General features: G+C 27.1%; 1 protein-coding gene across 3 annotated transcripts in view; it reads right to left on the bottom strand.

Annotated features, from left to right (window-relative positions):
* The window catches only part of Ten-m (teneurin transmembrane protein Ten-m), an 887,841-nt gene that overhangs the window by 98,019 nt on the left and 776,852 nt on the right, over positions 1–12,970 (bottom strand). For 2 of the 3 annotated variants that reach the window (XM_075378109.1, XM_075378112.1), the window contains exon 3: positions 5,089–5,259. The exons of the other annotated variant lie outside the window; for it this stretch is intronic. In XM_075378109.1, coding sequence (XP_075234224.1) covers positions 5,089–5,259 — 171 coding nt within the window. The remainder of the gene's footprint in view (positions 1–5,088; positions 5,260–12,970) is intronic. 3 annotated transcript variants of the gene reach the window in all.

Here is a 12,970-nt window from a genome sequence, read left to right as displayed (position 1 = left end):
ACATTTTAGTTCACTTATTTTTCTATTGAAGGTAGTTTAATAATGATGACTTTTTTATATCTGTCTTTGAATAGGAATTATGATTATTCAATTTTCGAGGGCAAAAGGGACAAATTAAATTCATTATGAACTTACAAGCAGTTTAGTCTTAATGTAATAAGTGTGCTGCAGTGGTTGTGTATTTGATAATGGTAAAAGTAAGTGTAACAAACAAACAAAGAAATATGTCTTTTTATATTCGCAGATCTTGTCCTGGTAATTAAACAAATTTGGTGAAGTAATCACAGTGCGACACTCTTTTAAGATGTGAAATTAAATCAAAATCTTTTGTTAGGCATCATGCAAGACACTTTTCAGATGTTAAAAATATAAAATGTCAATGAAAGGGATACTTCACTTGTATCACAATGGCTGACTTTATACATATCTTGAAATACAGTGTAAATTTTGGAAATTTGGGATGGGGAAATTCTTCATCAACTAGCCTACAGCCATGATTTAGCCCCTTTAAATTTCTAACAATAATGCTTAATTTGAGAATGGCTGCAATAACAATTTTCTGTCTTCTACCGACACAATTTTGATTCATAAATTCATCCTTTAAAAAACTGTATAAGCAGAAAGTGTAACTTCACTGAAAAGTGTTGTATTTTAAAAATTGAAAATATTTTATAGAAATAAATTATTAAAAATATTTAGTAGTTATGAAACTATGCTACGATTTTTTTTTTATATTGCAACTAAAAGTCCTAAAATAATTTAAAAATATAAACATTTATGATGAAAAAATAAATAAAATTTTATATTCTCTCACTGGCATCATCTGATGATATTGCTGGTAGCTGTTTTTCTTAATTAAGGAGACAAATATTTAGAATGTAATCAGAAAACTGTCAGCATCTTAACATCAGCTGACACCCGTATGAGAACAGTAGCATCTGTCAGTGAAAATAGTCTTAAAGATGAGTGAAAATGTTTTGAAGTAAGGTTTTTACAAATCTTTATTATAAAATTTGGTTTACTTTATCATTACAAAAATTAATATCACTTCTGAATGTTATGGGACTGCAGCAAATATATCCTTGTAGTTTTTGTGTATAATATTGAAGAATATCTTACAAGTAATTTCATAGTTAATAGAAATAAACACATTTTTTAGATATACATGAAACTTATTACTAAGTTTGGTTTATAGTTTGTTTTTTTTTTAAATTAACTCAAATTATTCTTTCTTAACCATTAATTCTGAGTTTTCTGATTTATATAAGCTTATGATGATGCAAATATATATACAGTATTATGTTTTCAGTATCAATATGATGTCAGCTCAGTCAGTAGTCTACTACAAAATAAATAAGTTTTTTACTCTGATCAACACATAATAATACATTATACAGATCACACATAATTTTACTTAGAATGGTTTATGTTAGTAATGGCTACTAGGTATGTAATTTTACAAAAAAAAAGTTCTCCAGCATTTTCTTCAATAGATGAAGAAAAACAATGATGAAATACTGTTCTGATCAGTGTCCCCGAACAAATAATAAAAAAAATTATATTAAAATTCACATTATTAATATATAATAGTAATAAATAAACAAAATAATACTTATATATATATATGAAGATACTGAACAAATAAAAACAGTACATAAAAAAAATTAACTGATTGTAATTATTATCTGAGGACGTATTACTCATATTTCTAGATGATAAATGAGCAAGCAGAAAATTTAGGAAATATTTTAATTAGTATTACTCAAAAATCATCAATAGAGTATATTTCTATAAAACAAAATCTTTTAATTAAATTTTAAATGAATTGATTAAAGAATTTTTTTCAGTAGGCTAATAGTTTATTAAAAATAGCGATGGAAGCATTGCAAGCCCCTTTCTGATAACAGAAATGTATTGTGCTGAGTAACATAAAAAAAGTTCTTCATCAGGTTTGAAAAATACGAATATTGTTTTTTTTCCAATAAATAATAATTATTTTTTTTTTTTAAAGGTAGGATGACATTCATTTATAATAATTAATTTTAATAATGCATGTGATCTTATTAACATACATGATAATACTTGGGCAAACTTTCTCAAAAGAAAAAAATATATACATATGAAATATATATATATATAAATTAAAAATTTATTCACTTTTTGATAAATAAAATTTAGCATCTTATTTATTGTAAGAAGCTTGAAATTAAAAATAAATAGAAAGTGTTTTCTTCCTATGGTCACTAATTGATATCAATTATAATTATGAATGAGTCAGTAATGATGAAATGGTCATTAATTAAGTCATATGATAATGTGTAAGTTTCAGCATTCTTGACTCAAGACCTGCAGGAAGCTGCATCACTCGTTCATGTAATGAGTATATCTGCAGCTAGTTAAATCTTTGGGCCATTAGGTCAGGATATTTTGTTAATGGGAGCTACTGACATTATCAAGGCAATAATATTAGTTGTTAAAATATAATTTATCAACCTGGCTATGAACTACCAACCTTCTGCACAGGAAGGTTTGTGCTACTATTTGTCCATCACTTTGATCCATTTTATGGTCGCTGAATCATAAGTAGTATTTGATTAATATATATTTAGGTTTAAAGGGAAAATTTTATCTTGCCCACACAATTCTATAAGTTTCCTAGAAATAACACCAGCTAAATAATAGAACAGGATTGTTGTAAGTTTGATTAAAATATTATACAATTGGATTTTGAAAAAAAAAACAATTTTTGGGACTTTTTACAAGTCAGTGTAATGATTTTGGATAGGATTACAAAACTGAAAAAAAACAAGATCCTGATAGCATCCATTAAATTAAACAAGAACATGCCGATGGTTTCATGGTAGAAACAGATGCAAAGAAGATCTTTTTAATTTAATTCTTGGAAACAACAAACTCAAATAGTTAAAGTCCACTGACAACTTCAAACCATACTTTGTAAAGTTTCAACAGAATTCAATCCTGACAAAAAAATTAATTTTATCTGTTTCAGATTAGTGGGTTTTTCAAATGAAAGTTTACATTTCATTCTATATTTTTGCATGTTTTAGCATAACTATAATTATTCATTCAGTGCTTATTGTACAAGTGAAATAGGACAATAACCAAATGAAGAATTTATCAGAGAAATTTTACATTTGACTAAAATATTCACCATAGCAGTTATGGTGAATTCAGTTACTGAATTTTAATTAAAAAATAGTTTACATTACTTAAAATCATTAAATAGTTTTTCTATTCTTTTTTTTTTATTAAACATACTCTCTGACGATTTTAATTCCCTACAATTGAGATAATTATAAAATTTTGTTACCTACATTTTACAGTGTTTCTTCTCTACAGACACTTTTTGAAAAAGAAGAAGCAGCTGGACTTCATGTGACTACAGATAAATATTTGAAGTAAAGAAAAACCAAAATTTAAACATATTTGACTTCTTCCATTGTTTTTGTGCCTAAAAATTTATCTGTGGTACATCCATGACAAAAAGGGAGAAATTAGTTTAAAAGTGAACAAATTTTCCCCTATCAGATAGATTATCTAATTGTGAAATATTTTTAGGTCTTTTTAATAAATAAATTATAGGTCTATCTTTAAGTAAACTTATTATCTCTTTTAAAAATAGTAATTAACCAATATGGAAACAGAGAAAAATGACTTGCTGTTTTATCTAAAGAATTTACAGTAAAATATACTTCAAAATCTTCTATCAGAAGAATGAGAGAAATACAGCTAGTTAATTTTTATGTTAAGTGCTATAAACAAATTACATATTCAAGGTATATTAAAAATACTAAATTAGTATACTAAGTTTTACGTAACTGGGTACTGTTATTTCCATAGTTTCTTTGTTTCAGCTTTAAATGAATCTACTTGTCAAAATATACATTTATCAAACTATATTTATGCATATCTTTAACTTTGTTTTAGTTGTACTTGCATAGAAATTATATGGTAATTACATTTCTTTATTAGCTGCAGATGTTTTAGTTGTTATGTACAGCCAAATAAGATACAGCATGTATAAGCTGTGAGTTATTTGTATATTAGTACTATTAAATTCTGTTATTGTAATCTTTTAATGTTAAGTTTTTACAGTTAAATAATTTTTTTATGTAATGTTGAGTGTTTATTTATTTATTCACTTAAAATAATTAGAATAATTTATTATGAAAATGTTTGAAGAAATTAAATATTATAATACATTAAATTACCGATATTAAAAAAAGTTGTTTTTTTTTTTTAACAGACGGTCGGTCTATCACAGGTTCAATTATCATAAATTCCTAATTCAATTGGTCTTATGATTCACTTTTGATACACTGAGGCTAATGAGTATATCTGCAGCTAGTTAAGTGTTTAGGCCATTAGGTCAGGATATTTTGTTAATGGGGGCTAATGATAGTATCAAGGTGACATTAGTTGTTAAAATATAATTTATCAACCTGGCTATGAACTATCAACCATCTGCACAGGAAGGTTTGTGCTACTATTTGTCCATCACTGTGATCCATTTTATAGTCAGTGAAAATATAGAAAATATGGTATGGAAAATATCTAGCTATTGTCAGTACTGACAGAATGTAATGGATTACAACAATGGTTGTTTTTCAGTTTCGGTAAATCATTTTTCAAATAAATATATTATATATTAAAGGTATTTAAGATGTAATATATGCATGATATGATTTATAAAATGGAATATTTCTGCTTAATGTATTTATTTACTAGTAAACATTAACGACCCAGGTTAACAACCAATGTAATATGTTCCAGTCTGCCTTAAAACTTGCAGTTATGAAGTATTAATTGTGAATGTCACAGTAATAATTTTTTATTAGAGAAGCTTTTTTATATTACAATAAAAAAAGGTTTAAATAACATTACAAAAAATTTAGGGAAGGATTTTGAAAGGAAATAAATGGTAATAATAAAATATGTCAAGCAGTAATGCAATGTATTCGAACATAAAAAAGTTTTCATAAAATATTAAAGCTATCTACTACAGTAAAAAGAAAACAATATTAACATTATTACGGTACTAATGCTTATTAAAATAATATGAAGTACCTGCAGGTATGTAGACATTTCCGGAAGGAGTTCTGACAACACAAGAGGGTTCAAATTCTGGGTCCCTATCACGATCATGTGGATGGTGGGGAAGGGGAGGGCGTCCGTTCAGCCGATTCATCACAGGGTTCCTTGGGGGGACATCGGGTGGCACAGAGTCCAGAAGACAACCTGGAACATTATGACCGAGATATCTGAAATTTCAATTCGTTTCTTTTTTTTTTGGTTTTTTTTTATAATTAAATTTTTTATTATATCTGAAATAAACAATACTGAATTTGATAATATTGTAAATATCTAAAAAAAAAATAATAATAACAGCACCTAAATTCATGCAAACTACTTTCAACTACTGCATAAACTACTAATGATTCATGTTCAGCATAAAAATGCCGAAATAACATCCATGCAATATTCTAATAAGATATTATTAAATATAAATGAAAATTGGAAACTATATTTTATTCTAAATATTTGAAAAATCCTTCAAAAAGAAAAAAAGCAATCATGATAATTTTTATATGCAGAACATCTGGAAAAGTACTTTAAATCATAAAGTAGAAAAATTCAAACATTAGTTCCATGTAAATGATTTAGAGTAACTAAAAAAAAATTGGCGGTATGATTTAATATGGAATTCTCATAAATTTCTTTTTTTACAAGGAAACAAAACAAAGATGATTTTTCAGGATAAACAAAATGAATTTGTCCATTAGAAGAGTTAAAAAATTTGTTTCTTACCTTGCTTATCATTCAATGTGAAAAAAAATTTAAAAAACTTTTCTGCAATTTAAAAACATAGTAGAAATTTCTTGATAGCTCTATATAAGAAGTATAAATTTATAAAAAATTCTTGAAAAATATTTAAAGCAAAGGGAGAAAACAAAAAACAGATATTTCAATTTTAAGATGTGGGGTTCATTTATGGGGAAAAAGTTTTTTTTGGTATTATTTATATAAGCATAGTAGGTAAAAAATTTGCTTTAATAAAGTTTTCTCTAAAATCCCTCTGAAGAAAAACAAAATTGGTTTTTATATCTCTATATCCCCACACCCTTAACAAATATTGAAAAAAAAAATTAATATGATCATTGCCTCTATATAGAAATATTTGAGGCAAGTTTGAAAAGAAGAAAATTGATTAGTCAATCCTGAAATATAAGGATAAAAACTGTGTGAGACTCATATATACCTACATTTTTTTTTGGTTGAGATAACTAGTTGGACCTTGAAATGTAAATTTTTGTAAAAAAACCAGATATCCCATTTTTGAAAAGATCACCATAGTTTTCCTTTTAATATAACTATTCTAGCTATATTCATGAGGAAAGTAAAAAACTACTTTTTATGAAGGAATTAATATCAAAAGTGGAATATTTAAGGTGCTGATAGTATTATAAAAATATCACATGATTTTTAAATGTTAACAGAGTAAGTAACATTATAATCAGAAATACTATGACTTGTATTATTTATATATCAAAACAAATAATTAAATTACTTCCTTGTGAAATGTAGCACTCTCATACTTATAATCAAAGTATTTTAATACTTTTTTTTTTTTAATTTATACATTTACTATATATTTTAATGTATAGAAATTACTCACTGTAAAGGTACATTTACAGGCCACATTTAAAAGTTACTAACCCATTGATATGAGGTTATATGTAACCCATTGATAAGAAAAGATGAAATCTATAGTCTTTTATAAACCAATCGGGTTGGTCTAGCGCTGAACTTCATTGCAAATCAGCTGATTTCGAAGTCAAGAGTTCTAAGGTTCAAATTCTAGTAAAGGCAGTTACTTTTATGTGGATTTGAACACATCGTGGATACTGGTGTTCTTTGGTAGTTTAATTTCAATTAACCACATATCTCAGGAATGGTCGACCTGAGATTGTTACATATCATCATGAAGTAATACTTTAGGATGGTTGTGGAGGCAAAAAGAAAGAGAAAGAAAGAGAGTCAAAGGAAGTTTTATGTGATATAAAAACCCACATTCTGGATGATGTGATGAGGGAAAACTATGCTGCAAGCTCTGCAAGCAGGCAATACCCTTTTTATTCTTCCAACCCTTACCTTAGTGGGCAGTAGTTAAAAGAAGTGAAAAGGTAAAACTGATCTTCATGATATTTTTTATATATTACTAGATAACATGACATTACAAGAGACAAAGTGACATACTTAAGAAGTTTCTCTTCTTTTCTTAGCCATGTATGTGTTTATTTTGTGAGGATGATCATCTTAATGTATTTCAGGGTCAATAAAAATCCTGTATATGACCTTAAACTTCTGACTGAGCTTCAGCTATCTAGAAGCTTAAACTCCCAAATAACTAGAGATAAAAAAATATGGCTAGTTCCTGCTTGAAGAAAGTTTGTATTATGTTACAATAAATAATGTATTGAATTGACTAATATTATTTCTTTTAAAATGATAACATGTATTTTAATTAAGAGGATGAGAGATAGGTGAAAAAGTCACAGATCCTCTGGCAATTAAATCTGAGACTAGCAAACACCATCTAAAAATCAATGTAATTTATGCTAATTACTACAACAGTTAGCCAGCCAAATAAAAATTTATGTCAAATTATCATGTATATCATTAAATAAAAGCAATACATGTTTAAAAGGTATGAAATTCAGTGTATGATGTTCAGATGAAGGTTGGTTGTTTGTAGAAATGGCAAATTAGCTTCCCATATGAGGCATAAAAAAGTGAGTAGTTAGTGGTTATTTTTTTATGTATTCTTTATATGGATATTAATTACTGCATATCAACAAGCCAAGCTGTCAAAAATGCAAAAAACATTCAGGACCTTAAAAGATACCTTACTCTGTTAACTCAAAGGGAATGGCTGCATGGCAAACTTCATTAATTTCTGACGAAGAAATTTTAACTAGTTGCTTTGGTACTCAGATGCTTAACATGCATTACAGCTATAAGAAAAAACTGGGATAAGTAGTGCGAAGCAACAAATCAACATACCACTTTCTTTTGTAAACAATGCATTACATTCATCTTATCTATTTAGTGTTGGATAATTTAGGTTTATTTTTAAAAGAAGATTATATTCTGAAGCCAGTTCTACAATAATTTTTTAATCATTTATATTACTTCTGATAGCATATTATATATCCAAACATATAATAATAATATTTTTTTCTGATAGATAATCTTTAAAGAAAAATTTCTATAGATGGTCAGAATGAATCATGTTTGATAGTGATGTATTTCATCATTTCATAGAAGGTCTTCAACATCCAATGGAGTATTATCTCCCAGAAATATATGAAGGTCTTAAGATTTTTGAAAATATGTTTAAACTGAGGAGCTTATTTTCAAAAGGGAACATACATATCTGCTAAACATAATTTTTCAGAAGACACAAAAAAACTTGTAACTAAGAGCTGTATGGGTTTTTTAATTTATATTTATCTTAAGATATAAGTTTCTGGCAACTATTTCAGACCCTGATTTCATTTTAAAAAATATTAATTAGTTTCAAAGTTTTTAATAAAAAATATATGGATTTGTTCAGTTTTGTTGAAAAAAGTTTGATATTGTTCACTTTTGAAAACAAAACAAAAGACAAAGAAAAGAGTATTAATTTTGTACATGCTATTTATTTTAATAGTTAAAAGAATAATGAATTAGCGTACCTCCACAGTATTCTTGTATAATAAACTCAACACTGACAGTCTTATGGACACTATTAAATTATTAAAGAATAAGACTGCCGCACATTTTTTTCATAAAAATTTTCTTCAAATTATTAAGATTGATAATTATATTACAGTTCAGAACAATAAATAAACACTAATTAAATACAAGCACAGTCTTCCCCACAAGAGAATTGCAAATATCATTTGTACCAGGATTGTTTTCTTGCAACTCCCCATTATTGTGATTAAAAAATATTTCTGTAATGTGTTAACTCTGGAGTACTTTCCTATTGTTTTCCAAAATATTTCTCCAATAGTTTCATGACGTCTCTTTTTTCTCTGACGATAATGAATGTCTCGGTGGTTGCTCTTTTAATAATACAGAACCTTCCGTTTTGTTTTTTTTTGTGATACTCCTGGCATTTGCTAATTCAACGAACGAAAAAAATATATAGTTTGTCAAGTATCGTACTTTGGTGAAAATATCGCCGTTCCTTGATTTATGTTTCATTACAAGACATTTGACATCACTAATACCTTTGATTTTTGAGTAAACAGTTTGCAGTGTTTTAATATTGAACAATACAGTCTTTGCTTAACTCTTTTACTGTCCCCACTTCTCTGCAATATGTTGCATACTCTTCTCACATTTTAATTTCAACATATTGTTTTAGAATTTTTTCTGCCCTACCAAATGTTCTATCTGCTGGTAGAAAACTGCGGACAGATGAATAGAAGTGAAGTTGTCTGAAAATTCTGTCTTCAGCCAATGGCATAATGCAGACAATATACAAATTTTTATCCTGTTCTGCACATCTGTCATAAACGAAATGATTTTACTCATATTTTCCGTTACATTCAGTGAATGTAGAAGATGAATTAAAGCTAACCTAATTTCAAAAGAACCTCTTCTGGCCTGATCTTCTAAACACATATAAAAAATTGGATTTTTTGTAAAGAAAAACAAAAAACCCAATCTGCCGATAAAAGGCCTCTTGAATTGGTGTTTTAGGAAGAGTATGGACCTACTGAAGGTATAATGTAAAAGACAAACATTGTTTTCATTTTGAATGTTTTTCATGCAATATGCATGATTTTTAAACATATTGCATGCAATATTTTTTATGTAATATATCATGTTGTAAAATGTATTTACATATACTTTTTGCACTCTAAGGTGAATTTTACTGTATATTCTTTAAATTTCCCCGTTTAATTTTATATCATTTTTCGGACGAATAAATAATGAACAAACATCTGAAGCTGGTATTTAATATCACAATATTAAATTCTCGGGAAAATATTTTATAAAAATTTAACTGCCATGTAAACATTCGGTTCATATGTTTAGTTACACAGTTTTGAAGTATTTAATCTGCTTCCAAATAAACTCTTACTTTTTTTCTGTGGTGAGATTCAGAACATGGGAAAGTATTCAAAAATATTCTAACATTTTTTCTTTTACAAATAAATTGATTTAACTTTCTATACCCCTCACGTCATATCAGGTACACGACCTTCTTAAATAACTTTCCCTACTCTAAAGACCCTTAACTTTGGTATACTAAGGCCATACAGAAAAAACATATGCAAACTTATATCATTCATGCCTTTTGATTTCGTATTGAGAAAAAATTTAAGACTTGACACTTTTAGGTTTTGTTGTCTTTATAACGTTTTCGTTTCGATTCGATAGCAGAAATAAATCTACGTAAAGCTTTATCCTGATTCACTTTTTCCTTTACAGAATAAAACAATAAACGATTTTGCTTAATATCTTCAATCTTTATCAAATTACAATGAAACGTTTTACCTTCATGATTACACAGTCGCAACGTATTCTTGAGGATTGTAAGGTTAGCATTTATATATGTCTTATTAATTTTATTTATCATATTTTCTAGCCACAGCTAATAGTGTCTTAGGTCTACCTAGTTTTCTGGAATCATTTAACTGACTACCTTGTTTATCCATCGTACAAATACGGCATAACAGTAAACCGAATTGAATAACATATCCGAACCAATATCATATAAGGTTAAATGAAAGAGTGCCGCTTTACAAACACATGTGCCTCTCAAGCGCGCCGTTGCCAACATTGAAGACCATAATATCTATGCTAGCTATACAAACAGTATAGTAGCAATATCTTTTGACATATTAAAGAAACGAGACAAAAAGAAAGACGAAATGGATATGTTCACTTTTAAAGAAATCGCAAATTTTTGCTGTAAAACATACCACGGATATTTTGAAGTTTGATAAAAAACAATTTACGAAACAACGGAACGGATGTTTTATTCTGATGCAAAAATGACTTTTTATATGTTATTTTCTAATGGAATTATTAAGTTTTGCTAAAAAAAACCTATACTACGTTAATACACTTCATAGTAAGAGTAGTTGGGAGTTGAAAATGCAGAAATGACAATTGTTAATATGTTCAGTTTTGAAAACAAGCTTCTCAACTGCTCTTGATCGTGAACTTATTCTGAGGTCCTTTATTTGCAATTTAAGAAATAAATTTAGATTTATTTGTGTAAGTTATACCAAACACTTGGGCTTTTCAAAAAAATTATTATTCTATACCTTAAGTTGACATTCTCAAAAACAGTGTGTTATACAATTCTGGTATATTAATAATTTTGTCTAGCAGTACATACTGCAGTATTTAATTTATAACATAATGTGCCCTTTTTACAAATTAATTCTTATTGGCTACTTCTCTGTCTTTCTTCCTATTCTAATCAGGGTGTCTTTCTCCTATAACTAATCAGGGTCTCGATTCTCAAATATGACTTTTCTTCATTTCAAATATTTACAATGTTCTACTAAACTCCCTTTTTAATATTCATATACTTAGTATAGCATTACAATCCATACCAAACTTTTTCACATTATTATTTTATGGCCCAATTATAAAAGTCTTCTCCTCTCTTTGGCCATTTATATCCTGTTTTTAACATCCCACTTACATTAAATATTGCCTTTTAACAAGCCTTTTATATATTTAGAATCTTGTAACCAAATTGAAGAATTCTGTTCCATTTGTAAATTAGCTTTATGATTAGTTTAAGATCATGGTTTTAACTTTTGATTCATGCTAGCTCAGGATTAAAAGAAAATACCACCAGAAAATAGTTATTAATAAAAAAAAAATTAAACATGAAAGTTGTTAATTACTCTCTTTCTTATTGTCCAGTTCTAATTTTTATTTCTTTTTTGACTTTTATTGTACTTTTCTTGTGTAATATAACACTGTTATCCAACTGATGTAATCCAAATTTTTCTAGAATAAAGAACTTTTTTAATTTCTGTGTGACAAAATATTATCAACAAAGACAAATTGAAACAGGATATATTTTGGTTATATATAGGATAGTTTTTATTTGTCTACATCAAAAGGAAAGGATTAAATTTGAATAGTACACATGTTTCAGCAACTGCAATTCAAGAATGTAAGATTGATTTTCATGAGATGAGAATCAAATGATTTGTGCATCACTAAACAATTTACACAAAGTTTACAATAATACAAAATAAAAACAAATTTTTTTATTAAGTTTTTAAAATGTGTTTTAGTTAATTTACATTCATTATTTTAATTTAATTTTTTATTTTATTTTAAATTTAAGGTTGAAAAAAGTCAGCAAAGGGTTTTATAACTTTCCTGGCTTTACCCTTGACAGATTTTTATTTCAAATAAAGGATTTTTAGAAATTAATGAATTAATTATGCAATATTTAGTGTACAACTGCAAAAAAGATCAAATGTTTAGAAAAAAAATTGTGTCTGGTTTAACCCTTTTCATCAAATGACATTTTTACTTAAAAATGATGCATTATTAAACTATAATTAAGAAAAATGTTCGATTCAGTTGACCACCTTGACGAAATGAGGGGTTTTTATTGTTAAAATTTTTCTTTATTTAGAGTACCATTGCTTAAAAAAAAAATCAAAAATTTTAGTAAAAACATTTGAGACAATTTGACCTCGTTCAACAGCATCATGCAATATTTTTAATAATAGCCCCGACTTGAAAAACGATTAAAGTATCAAAATTATAACAATTAAAAAAAAAAAATGTTTAATTCTTTATAATGGAATCCACTATTTAAAAAAAAATTCCTTATTATCTAAATTAATACCTGCGAACATTTGGATTTTCAATCTTGAAAATTAAAGTTTAAAAAAATGAATATTTTAAG

Source organism: Lycorma delicatula, chromosome 11 (genome assembly GCF_047948215.1).
Source record: "Lycorma delicatula isolate Av1 chromosome 11, ASM4794821v1, whole genome shotgun sequence".
Taxonomy (NCBI): domain Eukaryota; kingdom Metazoa; phylum Arthropoda; class Insecta; order Hemiptera; family Fulgoridae; genus Lycorma; species Lycorma delicatula.
Note: the sequence above shows the minus strand (reverse complement) of the source record. Positions and strands in the feature narration are given on the sequence as shown.